This window comes from Lygodium microphyllum, chromosome 4 (assembly GCF_053477565.2).
Source record: "Lygodium microphyllum isolate KBCC chromosome 4, Lygodium_microphyllum_v1.1.10, whole genome shotgun sequence".
Lineage (NCBI taxonomy): Eukaryota > Viridiplantae > Streptophyta > Polypodiopsida > Schizaeales > Lygodiaceae > Lygodium > Lygodium microphyllum.
In genome coordinates this window covers 32,661,061-32,683,114 of record NC_141138.1, presented here as the reverse complement: position 1 = coordinate 32,683,114, position 22,054 = coordinate 32,661,061, and the positions used below count along the sequence as shown (strand labels likewise).

The following is a 22,054-nucleotide window of genomic DNA, read 5'->3' as shown; positions in this document are numbered from 1 at the left end:
TGGCAGAAGTATCCCCATTTGAAGCCTAAGGAGAAGGACTCGAAGGCGGCCCCAGCCACAACAGAATCTGTGTTTGTGCATCTCTTTGTTGAGGAAGACACTGCCCTAGCTTCTACCACACAGGAGAAGCCTTGGCTCGTTGACAGTGGAGCATCTTCACATATGACCTTCCGTCAGGATTGGCTTCAGGATCTTCGTTCCAGAGGGGGTACAGTCACCATTGGTGACAATTCTACAGTTCCAGTTCATGGAGTGGGGACTTTACCTATGTTTTCTGACAGGCGGTCTTCCTCCGCCAAAGTTCTCTATGTGCCTGATTTGGGTTTTAACCTATTATCTGTGCATGGTCTTACTCAGTTAGGTACCCGAGTCATTTTTACTCAAGATGCAGTCACAGTGGAGGATGCTTCTACAGGTGATGCTCTTTGGACAGGTACACAGGAGGGTGGGCTTTATACGCTCACAGCCTTGGCTGCGCGGACTTCCCATGAGCTTGGGCTGCTCTGGCATGCTCGGTATGGTCATTTGAACCTCGATTCTCTTCGCCGGGCTTCTAGGAGGAAGATGGTGGAGGGACTTCCTGATTTCCCTCCTCTTCACACTTTGTGCCCTAGCTGCTTGAGGGGCAAGCAGCACCGGCAGCCTCACCCGCAGGTTGCTTCTAGGAGGGCTACTTCTCCGCTTGAGTTGGTTCATACCGACCTTTGCGGACCTATGGGCACGGCCTCCCTTGGGAAGGCCAAGTATTTGATGCTGATTGTGGACAACCTTAGTCGTTATGTGTGGCCTTATTTCTTGGAGTACAAGAGCGAGGCGTACTCCCGTTTCTGTGAGTGGCAGGTGTTTGTGGAGACCCAAACAACTTCCAAGGTCCGTGGTGTTCGAGCTGATCACGGTGGAGAGTTCACTTCTCACCTTTTCTCTCAGTTTTGCAGGGATCATGGTATTCGGGTGGAGTATTCCCATCCGAACACACCATCAGAGAATGGTGTGGTGGAGCGTGCGAATCGGACCATGATTGAGATGGCCCGATCTATGCTGGAGCATAGGAGTCTTCCTCATTTCCTTTGGGGTGAGGCGGTGGCTACAGCGGTGCATATACGCAACCGCTCTCCGACTTCGGCATTACAGGACATGACTCCATATGAGGCTTTCTTTGGGAAGAAGCCTTCCGTGTCCCATTTTCGCATCTTTGGGTGCGATGCTTTTGTCCATGTGGACAAGAAGAAGAGGAAGACGAAGTTCAACTCTAAGTCGAGAAAGCTTATCTTCGTTGGTTATAGTACGACCACGAAGGGATATCGGCTCTACGACCCGATGACTCGGCAGGTTGAGGTGAGCAGGGATGTGATCTTTGATGAGGCTTCGGCCTCTGAGGATCCGATTGATGGTTCTATTACAGATGTTTCTTCATCATCGACGGACCCCCCCCCCCACCTTCTCTCCCTTCACTTCCTTCCAGGATCACCCTTAGCACCCCCCCTATACCTCCTCCTTCGGCTTCCCTTTCCCCTTTGGTGGATGTGCCTTCGTCTTCTACGAGCTCTTCTACCGCCACTTCGGGATCTTCTCGGGATATACAGCCTTCTTCAGATGCGGAGGATTTACCTTCACTCAGTGAGGGGGAGTCCCTCTCCGATTTGGGTGCTTTACAGGTTCCAGAGACCCCCCAGTCTCCCTCACAGAAGGAGTCTCTCAGGATTCCTTTATGGTATCGCCGGCTCATGCAGGATTCAGGTGTTACTCACTTTCCTGCTTCTTCTTCAGGTCCACGTCGATCAGCACGTTTACAGGCCCAGCGGGACAGTTCACTATGTGTGAACTATGCTCTTATGTCACAGATTCTTCAGGATTCCGAGCCTTCCACTGTGGAGGAGGCTCTTGCACAGGATATTTGGAGACAGGCTATGCAGGCCGAGCTCGACTCCATCGAGCGAAACCATACGTGGGAGCTTGTACCGCGTCCCGCGAAACGGAAGGTGATTGGTGTGAAATTGGTCTTTAAGACCAAATATCTTGCAGATGGCTCCTTGGACAAGCATAAAGCTAGGCTTGTTGCCAAGGGTTTTGCCCAGCGTGCAGGGTTGGATTACTTTGAGACTTTTGCTCCTACAGCTAGGATGTCCACCATCCGAGTGCTTTTGGCTCTTGCTGCTCATCACCGTTGGCCTGTCTATCAGATGGACGTCAAGTCTACTTTTCTGAATGGCGTTCTTGAGGAGGAGATTTATGTTTCACAGCCTCCTGGTTTTCTTGTGCAGGGGAAGGAGGATCATGTCTACAGGCTGCGGAAGGCTCTTTATGGCCTAAAGCAGGCTCCTCGTGCTTGGTACCAGCGGATTGACCGCTTCTTTCTACAGAGTGGTTTTGCGCGCTCCGCTTATGATCCCAACCTCTACTTACGGGTTGTGGATTCTCTTTCGGTGTTCCTCATCTTGTATGTGGATGATCTTATCATTACAGGGAGCGACACTCAGCAAGTGAAGCATACACGGTCCATTCTACAGCAGGAGTTTGACATGACGGATCTAGGGATCCTTCACTTCTTTCTAGGTCTGGAGATCTATCAGATGGCACAGGGCATTTTTATCTCGCAGCACAGGTATATCTCCGAGCTTCTTTCGGAGTTTGATATGGCTGATTGTCGGCCTATCTCATGCCCTATGGACCCTGAGTCCAAGCTTTTGACAGCTGGAGTTCCTCTTACCGATCCCACCCGTTACAGGTGCCTTGTCGGCTCTCTTATCTAGCTGCTTCACACACGGCCGGATATCTCCTTTGTGGTGGCTTTATTGTCTTCCTTTATGCAGACTCCTACCCCAGGATCACTGGCAGGCGGCCTTGCGGGTTCTTCGCTATTTGCAGGGGACTCGATCCTTTGGGATCATGTATGGAGATGGGATTACCCTTTCTGGATGGAGTGATTCTGATTGGGCAGGTGATGTGGATTCGCGACGATCCACTACAGGTTATGCTTTCACCCTTGGATCTGGTGCTGTCTCTTGGAGCAGCAAGAAGCAGCCTACTGTGGCCCTTTCTTCTACAGAGGCCGAGTGTCGGGCCCTATGTTCGACCGCTATGGAGGCAGTTTGGCTCCGTCGCTTACTCGCGGAGATTGGCTTTTCCCGGATCGGACCTACGGAGCTGCGCGTGGATAACCAGAGTGCTCTTGCTCTAGCCAAGAACCCGGTGTTTCATGCTCGTACGAAGCACATTGAGGTTCAATATCACTATGTTCGAGAGCGGATCGTGGATTCGGAGCTAGTGGTGGTCTATTGTCCTACGGCGGCCAATGCAGCTGATCTCTTTACGAAGCCGTTGCCTCAGGCTTCTCTGCTTCATCACATGCGGTTCTTGGGTCTTCAGACTCTCCCAGGAGTTGAGAGGGGGTGTTAGCCTGCTCTTATTCAGTCTCAGTCTGTCATCTCCTGGTTGTGAGCTCCTGTCAAAGTCTGACAGGAGACAGAGGAGCTCTGTCAGTGTGTTTTTAGGCTGCTTTAGTCAGCATGCAGCCTTGGGCATTTTACAGCCCAGATCTGGGCTGTTTTTGGGGTGACTGCCCATTATTTTGGGCAGTCGGACCAGTTCTGGTCAGTCGGACCAGATCTGGCCATAGTCGGCCAGATCTGGCCAGGTCGGCCAGTTTAGCTGGTCGGCCAGTTTTCTGGCTGGGGGCTATTTATAGCAGTCCCCCCCCAGTCAGTCCAGCATTCATGCTCTGCAGGTACAGCACTGCTCCCTCCGTCTCCGTCTCCGGCATTGGTGCTGCCTCTGCTTCCAGTCTGTCCTGGTTCCCTCACTGACGCTCCGGGCTGCGTGCAGGGACTGTTCTGTCCATTCCAGTGTATTCAGCATTCATCTCAGTCAGTGCAGACTTTCTTCCTTCATTCTCTGCTTCCTCTCTCCTCTCCTCTGTGTTCGTGTTCTTCTTTCGCTGCGCACTCTCACAACTTCATCAACATTGACACTTTTCCTACCAACCTCAAATCTGTTCCATCTACTTTGGCCTTCCACCAAATCCAAGACCTAAGAGGAGATTAACAAACATGTCATGTACAAGCATCTCCTACCTCTAAAGCCTCAATCTTGAGTCACGCGAGAACATTAAAAACACTAACACTATGTTTGTCTATCATTGTCTTTTAGACGCTTAGATAGAGGATGCATCAATGCATTTCCTTTTTGGCACCAACTTTTTTCGTTAGCTGAACAGGCTGTCTTGGGTGACCACATTTTGGAGCTATTTACTTGTACACCATTTGTGGCCCATTTTTCCTTTTTATAGGCAGCCTGCCCCCCTCATTCATTCATCCATTGTGATCATTGCTTCCAGCCCTTCTCATTCTCTCATCCGCCTGCTATCATCTAGCACCCACACTAATCTTTCAACCATTGCAGTTAGTTTGTTCCGTCTCCTGCATTCATTCAGTCTCCTCTCTGTGTTCACTGCCCTTTCCACTGCACACTCACAAATATCTGTTGGATATTAAAAACCAGACCATCAAGTCTGGAGCTCACAAGGGTCTGCTATGCCACATAGGCTCAGTTATAATCTCTTCTCCTATTTCTTTATCTGATAAATCGCATTCATACACTGGAGTAAAAAGATTCTACACGGCATCTGTAAGGTGGTTTAAACTGGTAATTGTATTGCTCAATAGCAAAAGTGCAGCAGTACTATGATTGGACATGTTGATAGGAGGTACAGAATTCTCACAAATTGGCAACTCTTAACAAGGATAAACTGTTGTATGAAGGGGGGGAAATGTTTTTTTCTCTGTATTTTTAGGGGTCAAGTCATGTCACCATGTGTCCCAAGATATCGTCTCGACCGAATTCTGCATACCTACTGAACTTAGTATCTTGCTAAACAAGCCCATCTTTTTAGTCTGCACTTCCATGTGAGATGTTCATTTGATTTATGGACAACAAAGCTAATCATTTCATGAATATCAAGCTCCTTGGGGGGACAAAGTAGACAAAACTAATCATTTCATGAATACAGAGATCCTCAGGGGACAAAGTAGCCAAACACTGCTGTTCAATATAGATGGACTCCAACTCATAATATAAATGAATATAATGATCCCCTTTAATAAATAATTAATAGAACTAATAGTCTACTTTTGCATACATTACTAACTTGAGTTGAAGCCAGACACAGCTTATCCCATCAAGGCATTTCCTATCATGAACTAGTAGATGGTCCTTGACCCTTGGTATGCAATGAGGCTTCCATTGCTCGCAGGCTTCCAGCAATCTCAGTGAAGGTTGGTCGTTCAAATGGATCTGCAGACCAGCATCTCTCCATCAATGCCTTCCATGCAGGATCACACCACCTAGGAACTGGAGGGCGTAAGGTATTGTTTACTATGCCCCCTGGCATTCACCAGATTACATCAGAGATCAGTAATTCCATTCTTATGGAAAAGTCTCCATGGATTAGGGAGACCTAATTTTGTTTTTGTAAAAAGAAACACGTGGGCTGCAGAAAGATATGAAGACACTACCAATGATTGCACCGTAATGCATGTTGGCATAAGGTTCCTCCCCTGTTAGAAGCTCCCACAGCACTATGCCGAATGAGAAAACATCCACCTGATGGGTAAACATAGAATAAATGCTCAGTACACTAATCAATAGGCTTTCCTAATCATGGAAATAAGATCCCACTTGCTGGATAAGTCTTCACCTTCTCTGAGACCAAGCTGCTACTTCCATTCAGCAACTCAGGTGCCATCCATGGAAGCGTACCTCGTACACCACCAGAAACCATGGTCTGCTGCTTTACTTTAGAGAGGCCCAGATCACCAACCTGACATATTTTTTAAAAAACTGTAGCCATGTTAGTGTACCAAATGTATGATATATGAGACACGAATGTACATGTATGAGATAAATAATCCCATTAGAACTGGTGTAAATACACAAGTGATGAAAAACATATCTGAAGATCTTGCATTTACAGCAGAAGGCACAATGCACAGGCTGAACAAGTCTCTCCACACGCAGGACTTCTGATAATAGATTTTGGAGAGTATTGACGGGACAGAGAAATAGATGTATTTACCATTTTGCAGGGAGAAATTTGGTGGTTGATTTGCATTGAGGCAAGACATGGTCAGACAAAACAAATGGTAGTGGTGTTCTCTGCCAATATTTTGAGTTGACAAACTTGGTTCCCAGAAGTCACCCTGGCATAGGTCGATGCTATTGGCAAAGTGAATCATGACCATGTTCAGATGTCAGCTTCATTTTTTTCACCTCACACTTAATTTTGGTGCCTTTCTTGGTCAACCGGACCATTTTATAGGTGTAGAGCAACTTATCCCTCCAGCCCTTGCCAAGCCTACTACCCAGAAACACAGATTTTTTCCCCTCCATAAATTCTGCTAGTCCTGAGGTGCATGCAGACATCCAGAAGCATGACAAGTTCATGTCACATAGTGACAACCTGATATGGCATACAGGCAGCCTGTGCCTTTTTCTGTAGAGCACCCTTAGCACTGGTTCACTACATAACAAAATCATGCTTCTTCCATTAACAAATTCTTATGATGTGCAACCGCTTCATAGTGTGGCAATGAGTCACTGGCATGTGCTGCTGACCAAAATGCGTCTTCTCAAAAGTCAATCTTATGTTTTCAAAGTTTCTCTGAAGCCACGAAAGTTTTCCTATTTTTACAGATTCCAACTGCTCAAAGCCTAATTTTCTGAAGTACCATGGCCAATTTTTACCTATATTTCCAGTCATCAATGTAAAAGACCCACACACTCAGGAGCATTATGACAATTGGTAAGGATAATTTGGGTATTTCCTAGGTCTTCAATGCATAAACGTGATCCACTTGTAAATATCTTATGCTAAAGCCTCATTCTACTTATGGCAACAAGTTATGGCTGCAGTCAAGCAAAGATACTTGATTTAGGAATGCAGTTTAGATGGCTCCATTCAAGCAAAGATACTCAATTTAGAAATACAGTTAGATGACTTTAAAGTTTCAAAGGCAGATCCTACCACTAGCATGCTCCATGAGTACTTTGAGTTCCCTAACCAGCTACTTTAACTGGAAATTTGTTCTATGACCTTGCATCAAACTCCCTGCAGACACAAGGTCACAACTGCTGCAGCTTAGGATAAGCTTACTTTTGTAGAGCTCTCATGCATCCACATAAAGAGGAGTTCAGATATTAAGCCCACAGCTCTTTCAGACTCCCCAAGCTGTTTGCAACCTCCTAATCTTACAATGCAACTGAACAATGAATTGTGACTACTTTGAATGCATTAGGATTTGTAGTGTACGGAGAAGGCTTGTAACTCCGATCTAAATCCATACTTGTAGAGTGAATCGAAATCCATATAACCTTGTATTGGAAGTGTCATAATGTCAAAGTGTGCAACAGAAAGAGGAAAATGAATGCGGAGAGGAGACAGAGAATGCAAGAGAGAGAAGGAACAATGTGATTGCAATGGTTGAAGGTACAAGGCTGCAACAGTCAGCCCCAGTATCCAACTCTACTTGTCAATGTGGGTGCCAAAAGGTAGCAAGGGGATGAGAGAATGAGAAAGGCAGCCTGATCACCAAGGATCAATTATGGATAATGAAAGTGGGAGGGCAGGCTACCTATATATAGGCAAAAAAGAAGCAAAACCCTAAATGTGATCAAACCACTAAACAATAGCCAAAAGTGCACTAAAAGAAATGCACTAATGTGCCCTCCATCTAAAGTGTCTAAAACACATAAAATGACAAACAAATACTACAAAGCTCCTAATGTCCTTGTTTGACTCTAACTCAAGCTCACAAGCAAGAGATGACCACACACGACACACATGATTGCTACACCCCCTCTCTGATCCTCGATGTGGCAGAAGGCCAAAGGAGATGCAGATCTGAGGGTGGCAAGAAGAGTGCCAATGCCGATGTAGTCCGTCGATGAAGAAAGCCAGTCAAGGAGCAACATCCCCTCTCCATATAAAAATCCGATCAAATGGAAAGCCACAAAAGGGAAATGGAAATGGAGAGGCCTCGAATGGAACACTCCAAAAAACTCCAATCAAGGATGGGTGAGCCAAGCCTCTAACCCAACTATGAGATAATAGTAAGAAACTATGGAAGGCACCATGAGCTACATAAAAACACCGAGGACCAAGGGCCAAGCGACAAGGAATGTTGTCTTGATAACGAAGAAAAGGAGTAGCCGCATAAAAGAAAGGCCCAAAGTAGGCTCGAAACCCTAAAGCAATTCCTCACAATAATGGGAAGCTCCCTCTAAAACACAGAGGGCCAGGGAATCCACAGCTACATCACCAATATCATCCCCCTTTAAAAGGGATGGGAGGTACGAGGGAACCACCAAAGGAGATGGTGGGGGATAGAATGGAACCTGTGGAAGAGATGGTGCATGATTCAAAACGGGTGTGGCTATAGAAAGATTCCTCGGAGGGCCCTCCACAATGGAAAGGGAATGGAGCATAGGTAGCTCCCTCTGAAACACAGAGGGCCAAGAAATCCACAACTACATCACCAATATCGTCCCCCTTTAAAAGGGATGGGAAGTACGAGGGAACCAACAAAGGAGATGGTGGGAGATAGGATGGAACCCGTGGAAGAGATGGTGCATGATTCAGAACAGGTGTGGCTATAGAAAGATTCCTCGAAGGGCCCTCCACAATGGAATGCCCCCTCTCCAACCAACCTATCACAAAAGTGGCTCTTGTAGAAGAACCTTCAATAAAGACGGCCAGCTCAGTTAAGACAATATAGGTCCCGAGACCAGGAAGGCCATGAACTGAGAGGAGAGGAAAGCCCAAGTTTAGGAACATATAGGGCCTCAAAAACAAAGCTCAATGGACGGCCAAACAATAGAGGCAAGGTGCCAACACCAGTAATAGGCACCAAAGAAATGTCACCAACGGTGACAATGCGCTTGACAAACAAAGATCTTGCAACAAAACACCTCGTGGAGTCATAGGACTCGATGCACCACTACCAAAGAGCCATGGCTGCTCAAAAGTCGTTACAATTGAAGAAGGCTTGTCCACCTGATAAATGTGTAGAAACACTTGCTTAGTGGAAATAGTGAGTGCCGAAGTAGCCATAGATGAAGGCTCCGATGTAGATACACCTTTCACTCCTGAACAAAGATGAGGATATATCCTCCAACACTTCTCACAATGCAAGGTCTTTCCACAATGAGAACACATGGGATATCCTCTACGCTTTCCCACAAAAGTTGTATCAAAGTTGAAAGATGATTCCAACTTCTTCCTCTTCCCTTTCAGTTACTTGACTTGTCTTATACCTACTATAGAGAACACTGCATAAGCACAGCCATGTGCACGCGCTCCGCAAGAAACTGCTCATTGTGACATGTATCCTGCTCAAGCACCAATGGGACTAGCTCCTCCCAAGTGAGAGTCTCCTAGCTACAAGAAGTGAGAAGACTAGTGTAGAACACATCATATGCTGATGACAAAAGATGTGAGAGAAGTGTCACAACTAGGTCCTCCGAAGAAATGTCTATACCAAGGAATAAAAGCTCATCCCTATTGAGAAACCACTTCTTCAGTTCACACACTTCATTTAGGGTTTCGCACTCATAGCCCCAAAAAGGACTGGTGTCCACATTTTGGCCACTTTTTCAATGGGCACCCACATAGTGGTATGCCACCCCAGACAACTTATGCCTATAAATAGCCAATCACTTCATTCATTCTTCACCACCCCACCACTCTTCAGTCATTCTTCACCCCTCTTCCTCCATCATCAAACACCCTTCTCCTTCAAGCTCTACCTTCACTTGCGTTTTTCAATCTGGAGACCTTCTCCTTGCTTGGCATCATCATCTCCACGTTGGCATGAGCATCCTAGTCTTTCGCGACACCCATGTTAGAGCCTGTCGGATCGAGACTGAGTGAGCTGAGAGTGAGAGTGTTAGATATTACATAGAGAGTAGAGAGCAGTAGAGAGGAGTGTGAGCACGACACAATGGATGTTCGGTACAGAGATGAGTATACCACTTTTTTAGGTTTTGATAATATATAAAGTACAAGAGTGTAAGAGTACGTTCATACCCGAACATTGTAAAAGGCACAATGAGCCTTTATTCCACCTAAAGGCAACATGCTTGAAGGTAGAGAAAAGAATCAACTAAGTTTGTGTATATACAAAGCTGAAAGATACATATACTATCCAACCCCATCATCTGGAGGCAATGAGTAAACTGCTCGGCTGGAAGACGCTTCATGAGAAGGTTTGCAGGGTTATCATCTGTATGTACCTTGACAAGCTCAATGCCCTTGCTGTCAAGTAAATCCCTGATAAAGTGATACCTCACTTGTATGTGCTTTGTCTTTGCGTGAAAGACAGGATTCCGTGCTAGCATGATAGTACTCTAACTATCACAGTGGAGGATAGGAATCTCTATAATACCAAGCTCTCTCACCAAACATGAAAGCCATAAAGTCTCTTTGCATGCCTCAATGGCAGCCACATATTCTGTCTTTGTAGTAGACAACGCGAAACACTTTTGCAGTCTAGATATCCAAGAGACTGCTCCACCTGTGAACATCAACACATATCCTGAAGTAGACTTCATGCAGTCACAATGGCCAGCATAGTCAGCATCCATGAACCCAACAACAGATGACTTCTGCTTACCAAAGCAAATACACAAATCCTTTGTGCCCTTAAGGTATCTTATGATATCCTTCACTGCTTCCCAATGCTTTTTGCCAGGATATGCCATGTATCTGCTAACCACTTCCACCACAAATGCAATGTCAGGACGTGTAGCAACCATAGCATACATCAAGCTACCAACAGCTGAAGCATAGGATATCTTGGCCATTTCAGTCTTTCCATCATCTGATGTAGAGTTGTCATCTGCACTAAGTTTCACATATGGAGGCAATGGTACACTAAGTTTCACATATGGAGGCAATGGTGACTTTCATTTTGTAAACCCATTTGTAAGGTAGCACTTTTTGTCCTTTTGGCAAATGCGCCAAATCTCAAGTGTTGTTCTTCATGAGAGATTCCATCTCTGATAGCATTGCTTTGTGTCATTTCTTACTATCTTGTGTATCCATTGCTTCCTAGAAGCATGATGGCTCAAAACAATATGTTAACATGACATAATCAGGCACATAGTTTACACCAGGAACGAACCTATTTGGTTGTCTTTGCACTCTGATCGACCTGCAAACCCAATGGCCTGCATTAACAGCTTGCTTTTCTACAGGTTCGACGTGCTGTACAGCTGGTTCAAGTTGTTCTAACGGCACATGTCCTTGTTGAATTTGTGGGACATCATGGACAAGATCCTTCTCATCATTATCAGCATCATTCCCTACATTCAAGGAACATTTACACCAGGTATTTGTTGTTGTCTAATGGGCCTTCTTTGTTGTCCTATTGATACATCCTCCAAGAATACAACCCTTCTGACCTCCCCTCTTCTTTCCAATTGTTGTGCATGCGATCTTCTCGGAAGTTAACATCATTGTTGCGTACTACTTTCCTTTTCTCGAGATCCTATAATCGATACCCATCTCACCTTCATCACCATAACCTACGAAAATACATTTACAGGACTTTGGCTCAAGTTTGCTGTGTTCTTCCTTGCGAATGTCCACAAATGCCTCATAGCCAAACACTCTTAAGTATACGAAGGTGGCTTGGCCGACCACTCTTCTTGAGGGATTTGTTGATCTATTTGGTGACTAATTAATCAAGTGTACGTCTATCATAACAGTCTCTACCCAAAATCCATGGAGTAAAGCAACATGTGACAGCATTCTACAGACCTTGTCTTGAATGGTCCTGTTCATACGCTCTACAACACTGTTTTGGGGTGGTTTATGAGGAGCAGTAAGCTCCCTTTTAATCCATTTGCTGTCACAAAAGACTTGAAAGGCTTTGGACACATATTCCCTATCATTGTCAGAGCGAAGGCATTTTAACGTCTTGCTGGTCTGATTTTTAGCAAGTGCCAGGAATTTTTTAAATTTATCCAAGGCCTCATCTTTGCAACGGATTGGATAAGCCCATACTTTGCATGTGGCATCATCAACAAAGGTAATAAAATACTTCTTCCCGCTGGAAATAATCTTGGCATTTGACATGTCACATACATCTAAATGTACTAACTCTAAGAGTGAATACTCTAGAGAAAGAGATTTTTTGTGTGACATTTGAGCATGTTTACCATAAATACAATGATCACACTGTTCAAAATCAGCATACCTCAAAGATGATAAATAATCCAAACGAGAGAGCACTTTCATTCCAGATTAACTCATGTGTCTCAATCAGCTATGCCACAAAGAAACACTTGGTTGCTCAGTTATGGCAACATGGTCATGCACACTAGATACATGCAAAGAATACAAAGTATCACTTTTGGACCCCTTGGAAACAATGCGGGAGCCCTTACATATTTTCCATTTGCTATCCTTAAAGGTGGTGTGATAGCCTTCATTATCTAGTTGCCCTGTGCTTATCAAACTCTTCTTGAGCTGAGGTACATGTCTCATATTATGCAAAACAAACACGGAACCATGTTGAAATTCCGATTTCACACTGCCGATGCCTGCAATTTTACATGCATAGTAATCCCCCAAGTGGACAGCACCACGTACAACACCATTGTAGTCAGAGAACCACTCATGATATGGTGTGATATGAAAGGACGTACCTGAATCAAGTATCCAAGTGTGAATATCATCCTCAAAATCTGTAATCATTGCATGTGCATCCAAAGAAGAAGCAATAAGTACATCACCATCACTGTCATTATCATGAGTGACTACATTAACCTCTTCTATTTTCACATTGCTCTTTTTGGCAGGCTAGTTGTCCTTGTTTTCAGCCTTGTTGGCTTCATTGTTTTTGTTTTTGCCCTTCCCTTTCTTCAGTTGAAAGCAATCCCTTTTGTAGTGCCCTTTTTGGCCACAATGATGGCACTCCACATTCTTGCCACGAGATTTGTTGCGTGCTCTGTTTTTAGAAGTGCCCTTGTGCTGAAATCTATCTCTAGTATGCAATGCATTAGAAGACTTGTTTGCTGAGTTATTATGCCTATTGAGTGCTTCCATCAGCAAAGAACTCTCCACATCAGAGTATTCCAGCTGAGCATTCGAATTACTCAAAGCTGTCCTGAAAGTATTCCATCTTTCAAGCAAAGTGCATAGCAAGAAAGTAGCCTTGAACTCTTCATCAATATGGAAATCCAAAGCAATTAGCTGACTAAAAATTGAGTTAAACTCGTTCAAATGTACAGACATGGCTGTACCTTCTTTCATGCGAAAGTCCATTAATTTTTTCAACCACTAAACCTTGTTGGCTACACTTTTCTGAGCATACAATCCTTCAAGCCTTTGCCACATTGCATATGCCAAATCCAACTCCTCAATGTTAAAGAGCAAGTTGTCTGACACTAAGAGCTCAATGGTAGAGCAGGCAAGCTCGTCCAAGTCATCCCACTCGTCTTGTTCCACGTCTGCTGGTTTGATTCCCTTTGTTTTTATGGGCTTTACATGTTTCTTCTGCACGAAGACATTGTAGCATTGTTTTTACCAAATTCCAAAATTATGTTCACCCTCAAGCTTCTTAATGTGCAAAAGATTACTGCTGTCATTGTTTCCAGCCATAATTTGCAATCCCAAATTGACTAACCACTCACCAAAGGCAAGCCCAAATGCGACACAAGTAACCACAGTACACAAAAGTACCTACCAGCAATGAAAAATCCCGAGATTGCAGAAATTTCAGATCTGCAAATAGATTTTCCGGATTAAAAAGGTATCTATTGCTGCACTCCTCAAGCAAATACTGACACATTTAGAGACCAAGCCACTAGTTACATGTGAAATCCCCAAAATCTCCCTACAATTTCTGCTCCAAAGGCATTCCCGAGCACAAATTTGACAATTTTGATCAAAAGCCCCAAACTTTTAGAGGGTAATCCGTTCAAATTGCATCAATACACGTACCCAAGTGCATATACCAAACATTTGTTGCACAAATTGAAGGGATTTTGCAAAAGCTCCAATTTTCTTGCGTTCAGAGTGCGCAAATTTCAATGAAATTGCAGAAATTCCACTAAAATGTGAGAAGCCCCAAAATTTCTCGAACAAATGTGCACAAAATGTGCAATTTATGAGTCGGATTGTCTTGAACTTCGCTGAAATCCTGAGATGGGAGAAAAGCCCCAATTTTCTTGGGCAAAATTTCACATTGTGCCTATGCGTGTGACTGCCCGGCAAAACAATTGCAAAAATTAAGGAGAAATTTTTGAAAAGGAAAAGAAAACGAGACAGGCCTGTCCTGGCATTGACCAGGACCCGTCAAATCTGACGCCTGGCCTGCGAACTGTCACTGCATTGTCCCGCTGTCTGCCAGTGTACCTACGTTTGTCGTCTACCCGTCGAAACTGCCGCCTTGGCTGTCGCCTACTACTTGTCGTGTGCCCCTAAGGCGCCTGCAACCTGTCGCCTACTACCCGTCGTGTGCCCCTGCCTGTCGAGCCCGCCTTCGACCTGTCAACTACAAGAGTCCACTCACCCTGACTGTCTGCTGCTTGTCAACGGGACTGCACGAGTCTGCTCACCCTGACTGTCTGTTGCCTGCCGACGGGCCTGCACGCCACGTGTCAATGTCAGATGCTCACCTATCCTGCGGCCTGATGCCTGTCACTAGCTCTAATACAGTTTGTTAAAGCCTATTGGATCAAGACCGAGGGAGCTGAGGGTGAGAGTGTCAGATATCGCACAGAGAGTAGAGAGCAGTAGATAGGAGTGTGAGCACAACACACTAGATGTTTGGTACAAAGATGAGTGTACCTCTTTTTTAGGTTTTGATAATATATAAAGTACAAGAGTGTAAGGGTGTGTTCACACCCGAACCCTGTAAAAGGCACAGTGAGCCTTTATTCCCAACATATCTCTCGAGTTGACGCTCCGCCAACAGCTCTTGAGTTGAAGCTCCAACAGATTTCTATCACAGATTCCCCTACAATGAGGGCTCACATCCATAGGATGGAGGAGATTTAAGATGAGATGTTATTCCTTGGTACAAACATTTCTTCGAAGGACCTAGCTGTGATACTTCTCTCAGATCTTCCATCACCAACATATAATGTGTTCTACACAAGTCTTCTCATTTCTCGTAACCAAGAGACTCTCACTTAGAAGGAGCTAGTCCCATTGGTGCTTGAGCAAGATGTGCATCACAATGAACCAAATTCTTGCGGAGCTTGTGATTATGCTACTTTAGCTACAAGTACAAGACAAGCCAAGAAAAGAACAGAAAGAGGAAGATCTTGGAGTCATCTTCGGACTCTGATACAACTTTTGTGGGAAAGCATGGAAGATATTCCACATGCCCACATTGTGGGAAGACCTCACACCCCAAGACGAATTGCTGGAGGATATACCCTCACCTTTGTCAAAGTCTTCATCTACCTCTACTTCGTCATCTGCTATTCTTGATGAGTCAATGTTTCTACACATTTATCAGATGGAAGAGCCTTCTTTGAATGTCTCTTCTTCTAAGCAGCCTTGGCTCATTTACTAGTGGTGCATGGAGTCCTGTGACTCCCCAAGGTGATTTGTTATAGGTTCTCTGTCAGTCAACAAGTATCATCACTGCTGGTGACATTTCTTCAATGCCTATTAGTAGTATCGTCACCTTGCTTGTATTGTCTAACCATCCATTGAGCTCTATATTTTAGGCCCTACATGTTCCTAACTTAGGCTTCCCTCTCCTCTTTGTTCAAGGTTTTCCTAGTCTCAGGACCCGTGTTGTCTACACCAAGCCGGCCATTTTTATTGAAGATTCTTTTATAAGAGCCACTTTTGTGACAAGTGGGCAAAAGAGGAAGCTATCTATGCTCCCTTCCCCTTCCATTGTGCAAGGCCCTCCGAGGTAGTTTTCTATTCCCACACCCATTCCCAATCGTGGACCATTTATCCCGCAGGTTTCATCCCATCCCCCACCATCTCCTCTGGTAGTTTCCTCATACCTCCCATCCCCTTCAAAGGGGGACAATATTGGTGATGTAGCTATAGATTTCCTGGCCCTTTGTGTTTTAGAGGATGCTTCCCAAGATCATGAGGAGTTTTCTACTTTGGGCCTTTCTTTTATGCAGCTACCCCTTTTCTTCACCATCAAACCACCATTCCTTGCCACTAGGACCTTGGTACTTGGGGTTTCTATGCAACTTATGGTGCCTTCAATAGTTCCTCCTATCATCTCATAGTTGGGTTAGATGCTTGGCTAACCCATCTCCAACTGGAGTTTTTTGGAGTGATCTATTCAAGGCCTCTCCGCTTCCATTCCCTTTGGTGGCTCTCTGTTTGAGTGGCTTTTTATATGGGGAGGGAGTCTTGCTCCTTGGTTGGCTTTCTTCATCAACGCACTACATAAGCATCGGCACTCTTCCTACCACCCTCCAATCCGCATCTCCTTTGGCCTTCCACCACATCCAAGATCTAAGAGGAGGTGTTAGCAATCGTGTGTCTTATGTGGTCATCTCCTACTTGTGAGCCACAGTCTAAGTCAGATAAGGACATTAGGAGCTCTAACATTGTATTTGTCTATCATTTTATATGTTTCAGACACTTAAGATGCAGGACACATTAGTGCATTTCTTTTTGTGCACTTTTGGCTATTTGATCATCTCCCTCCTGTGAGCCTCAATCTAAGTCAAACGAGGACATTAGGAGCTCTAAATTTGTATTTGTCTATCATTTTATGTGTTTCAAACACTTAAGATGGAGGGCACATTAGTGCATTTCTTTTTTTTCACTTTTGGCTATTTTTTAGAGGTTTGACCACATTTAGGGTTTTCCCTCTTTTTCACCTATATATAGGCAATCTACCCTCCCACTTTCATTATCCATCATTGATCCTTGGTAATCAGCCAACCTTCCTCATTTTCTCATCCCCTTGCTACCGTCTAGAACCCACACCATAGAAACAGGGAACGGTCGTTCCGGCTTGTAGGAATGGTCTAACGCATTCCAAACCCTCCGAGGTGGTGAAAAGGCCAAGGAACGTTCCCTATCATTCCCAAGGCCATTCCTTGCCATTCCCTATTTGAAACGACCATTTCAAGCCTACTAACCAAAATTTGACATATTTTCTATTTTTTCTTTTTGCTTGTGTCACACTTCTTCTACCACATGTTCACCCATCTCCATTGACTAATGTGCACACACTAATCTCTCTCTCTCTCTCTCTCTCTCTCTCTCTCTCTCTCTCTCTCGGGTTGAAGATTCAAAGTGTCAAGACAAGCCATAAGCCAATCACGAGTCCATGCAAAGTTCAAATATTATCAACTCTTGCAAATCACAGTCAAATTTCAACCTATCCTCAATTCCAAGGTAATCAGCCATTTATATTGTCTAATTTCAAGGGAAATTGGGATAATTGGGGCATTTGGGCCAACTCAGGGCAATTCAGAGCTATGGGGATAATCAAGTCAATTTCGGGACATTTTGGTCAATTTGGAGCATTGAGAGATATTGGAATAATTAGAGGGACATTCGGGGCATTTGGGAATCTGTGGCATTTTTGGAGCGTTGAGAACAATTAGGGTCAATATTGGGGCATTTAAGGCAATTTAGGCGATTTGTAGCATTGGGGGACTATTGGGGCAATTTGGGTCATGCAAGGCATATTTGGGGCACTTAAGACGTGTATCGTTCCCCCCCTTCCCATTCCCTGACCTTGGACGTTCCCCCCGTTCCAAGAGGTCCTGTTCCCCGTTCCAGGTAACTATAACCCACACTAACGCATAGAGCTACCTGTTGGGGTTGACTGTTGCATCCTTACACCTTCAACCATTGCAGTCGCATTGTTCCTTCTCTCTCCTGCATTCTCTCTATCTCCTCTCCATGTTCACTTTCCTCTTTCCGTTGTGCACTCTCACAAGAGGCCCTTGTGGTGAGACAGTCTTGTGGCAGACCTTGGTATTACTATTACTTCTACACTGCATTCGGATTCTATGAGTGATATTCAATTGGCCAAACATTGAGGTGCGCTATCACTTCATTAGAAAGATGGTAGAGGACAAGTTTGTTGAGCTTGTCAAGATCTCGACTGACAACAATCCTACGAATCTGCTTACTAAAAGTCTCTCAACGAAATGTTTTGCCAAACATTTGTATCTAGCAATTGAAGATTAAAAGTCTGGGAGGTAATTGAGGCCAAAGTCTTCCATCACTACTTACTAAATTGCATTCTGTATATGTCACCCCACCCCCAATCATCATTCCTTGGTTCTAGATACCACCATTCTTGCCCTTGTTGAAGGTTGAGAATTTTCAATTCCCCCTTTATTATCATAACCATCTCATTGCTTCAACTTAAACAGTATAGCCTTTAATATCTACAACTACTGCTTAAATACATAATAACAACCATCATACCAAGATACCTAACCTCAAAATCCTTTACTAAGGTAGTTGACAACCATGGATGGGAGATCATCTTTTGTCAAGGTAGTGGCTCTACATAAGAATTCAAAAGTAGTATGTGAAGCAATTTGAATGTGCCTTTGCAAAGCTTACACCCCATAAGAAAGGGCCTTCCAACATTTTTTTACAAGCTTAAGGATGTGGCTTAACAATTGGAGTTATCGATGATTTGGAAAATTTTCCATATAAGCAGTTTGAAAAGCATTACAACTCTAGTTCATATTCAAGGGAGCTGGAGTCAATGGATGACCTCCAAAAGGTTGTGCAAGTGGTCCTCAATAATATAAACAAGGGTTATGGGAAAATATGAGGTTCAAAAACTATTGAGTTTCATAGCTATCCAATAGGATATAATTGTGGCTTGATGAGAGTTCTTAAAATTTTGAGAAGCCTCTACACTTCTTCAAACTTACTCTACCAGGAACAATAATTTTAGTGAGTGTAATCCCTGCAAAACAAGCATAGAGAGTAGATCTCAACATCACAAATATATAGTTTATTTTCCTAAGTTGTTTCAACTGCTAGCAAGTGTTAGGGGGCTGACATATTCCATGCAACTATCCATCTATATTGTCTGCTATCAAGGCCACGTATCCTAGGATTAAAACTTGTGGCCTAGCAAAGCTTCTTCAATGGTTGATGGGCACCTATGGCATGGTGCCTACGGTAGGGGCTTTTTAAATGATGTTCTAGTGTCCAAAGGGCCAAAAAAGGCTCGGCTTGCATGGGCTAGCAAACCACATGTGTCCCAAAAGCCAAAAATGTCAAGCCTACATGAGCTAGCAGACCACAAACATTGCATCAAGTTTTTCCCCGAGAAAAAATAAGCTTGGTACAAAACTGATAATAGCACTATTCTTGTCTGCCAAACACATCCACACTCATGTGGATATTGTAGACACGCTGCAATGTTGTAGAAGCAGATGCACACCCTGAGAGAGAGTGGAACACATACACACACACACATAGACGCACAAAGAAACTCAAAAAAGAGTGAAGCTGAAGACTAAAATCTGAAGTAGAAAATGTACACATGAGTCTTGGGGTATGCACCCGGCCTCACCTCACTCTCTCTGATGGAAACAAAAAAGAATATAACCACTAGGCCCAAGACTACCTAAATGGGCTGCAGGAGATGAAAAGAATAAGCAAGTAGGCCAACCTAACTCTGGCCATGTGGATATTGTTGTCAAAGTGCAACATTGTAGAAGCAGATGCATGAGTTGAGAGAGAATGGAACGCACACACACAACCCCCCCCCCCCCCCAACCCACATCCAAACTCGCAAAAGAGTGAAGTTGAAGATTGAAATCTGAAGTAGAATATGTACAGATGAGTGTCACCTCACTCTCTCTAACTAAAACAAAAAGTATATGACCACCACGTCCAAGATTACCTGAATGGGCTGCAGGAGATGAAAAGAATAAGCAAGTCCGATGGTCTGACTCTGGCCAACTATTGTACCACATCATGTGGCAATCCACCTAATCAGGCTGAGCAGTCTGCAGTCCACTATCTGCACGGTCCTACCTACTCATGATTTTGCCCATACTGCCTGCCCACACTGTTTGTAATCTGCCCTCACTGCCTGCTTGCTGCACAAAAATTGTCTGCCTGCCCACTGCCCAAAAATTGTCTATCTATTCATCCAAGGGAGTCACCTCTAACACCCCCTCTCAAATCCTAGACCAGTCATTAGACACCACAATTTGGAGTGTCCACAAAAAGTAGCCTGAGTAAGAGATTTTTTTAAAGAGGTCGTGTCATGAGGACGTGAAATTTTGATGCTTTGCTTAGCATTTGACTAAGTTGTTAATCAACTGTGCAAATGTGAGGTGCGCATGTAATGTGCAAGTTAGTTATTTCACAATGACAAGCCAAGAAACCTGAGAAATCAATGGGTGTCAACGGCAAAAGCTGTAACAAATTATTCTTGATAGATACTAGGTGGTACCTGGACACTTAAGGACTGTCACTCCGGTAACCTCACGAGCATCCACTCCTACCAACATGCCGCTGCCCTCACCCCTGTCATCGCAACCCCGTCAATACCCCTGCTGACTGGCGTAGCGCCCCCCGTCCCTCTTGCCTGCAGCATGCCATCGCGCTGCTCCCCCCCCGTCCCAACGTCAAGCTGCACCACCCATCCTCGCCACCACGCTGCCCCCCTACGCCCTCCTCCTTGCCATTTCGCCGACCCCCCGCCATGTGACCCCTGCCGCCTACCTCCATTGCACCACCTCTTACACCCGCCCACCCCCTTGCACCCTATTCGCAGGGTAACTCTGCCCACCTGCAACCTTTCGTGCTGCCCCCCCACGCGCTGCCCTCGACTCCTCCACCTTGAGGCCCAGGCAAACACACCATGTAGTGGGAGCTCACGCTCAACCGCCAAGACCCACAGAGTGCTTATTGTTTCAAACATTTCAAGCGCGCTCTCATGGCTATCTCTCACCTAGCTGACGCGCCATCGATCCTCTCAGGGTGTAGTGAGCTTACTTTGATGCCGAAATGAGTCGCCTCCTCTCTCACACATGCCGGTAGCTCCACGATCCTAGATGCTAGCTCAAGCATCCTCAAGCCTCCTCCATCTCCAAGCTCCATCCACCATAGCCACGCGCGCCAGAAAAGAGAAGAGAAGAGAAGAGAGAATAAGAGAGAAGAGAAGATGGTGAAGAGCTTCACTCTCTTGGTCCCTCATTCCCACACACTCACTCACTCCCTCACACTCTCACGCTCCCTCTCTCGAGAGCACACACACAAGCAAGGTGAAAGAGAAGAAGAGAAGAAAAGAGGACTCTTGTTGGCCACACACCAAAGAATGAGCTTCTCATTCACTTTTCAACTTTATATACAAAACCCTAAAATCCCATGGACACCCATCTCTTTTTACATGACCGGCCATTGTGACAAGGTCCCTTTTTCTAATTCCCTCTTCTTGCTTCATGCCCTAAGCCTATACCCATCTATTCTTTTACAAATGGCACAGGAGGGAGCCTGACACTCTTTTACAAGAGTTTTAGAGTTTTTTGAAGCGCCTTTCATTTAAAATTGTGCTTTTTGCCTCAGCTTAGCTTTAGGGACCGCCTCTACGCCTTTGCTCTTTTTCCTTCATTTTTCCATCCTTTTTCCGCTTTTTCCTTCATTTTTCCGCCATCTCGAATTAAGGTTAACATTACCCCCCTCCGAGACGGATGCCATTCCCATGGCACTTCGAGTTGCTTGTTGGGAAAGAGTAGGCGGTTGGTAAGTTGTTGGTCAGGTGATAGTAGGGCCACATGTGGACTCAGATGCTTTGGAAGCTTTGGCAATGATGGTTGACGGAGAAGCCAATCAGATGTCAAGTGGATGATGGGACCTCCGAAGTTGGTGGTTTGCCGCATTTTGTAGTACCTGAAAGGAGAAGGTGCGGTGCTCTACCTAAGGGGAGGATCTACCTTACTGTGTGATGAATTGTGCTCGTGCTGGTGGAACAGGAAGCTGGATCTAACCACAGGCAGACCTGGGTGATGTTCCACACTTGAGGACCCCGTTCGTGCGGTAGGGAGGTGCAGTGTGTGTATCATA

At 44.9% G+C, this 22,054-nt stretch overlaps 1 protein-coding gene across 4 annotated transcripts in view; it reads right to left on the bottom strand.

Moving 5' to 3' along the window:
* Nucleotides 1-5,047: 5,047 nt before the first annotated feature.
* Nucleotides 5,048-22,054, bottom strand: part of LOC148036925 (RAF-like serine/threonine-protein kinase 20) — a 55,536-nt gene continuing 38,529 nt past the window's right edge. For 3 of the 4 annotated variants that reach the window (XM_087675851.1, XM_087675852.1, XM_087675853.1), the window contains exons 7-9: nt 5,693-5,815; nt 5,511-5,598; nt 5,048-5,379 (exon numbers count right to left, since the gene is read on the bottom strand). In XM_087675851.1, the coding sequence (XP_087531977.1) occupies nt 5,189-5,379; nt 5,511-5,598; nt 5,693-5,815 (402 nt within the window). In that variant the 3' untranslated portion in view covers nt 5,048-5,188. Of the gene's footprint in view, nt 5,380-5,510; nt 5,599-5,692; nt 5,816-22,054 lie in introns of those variants that run through there. The other variant, XM_087675854.1, reaches the window with a different exon arrangement.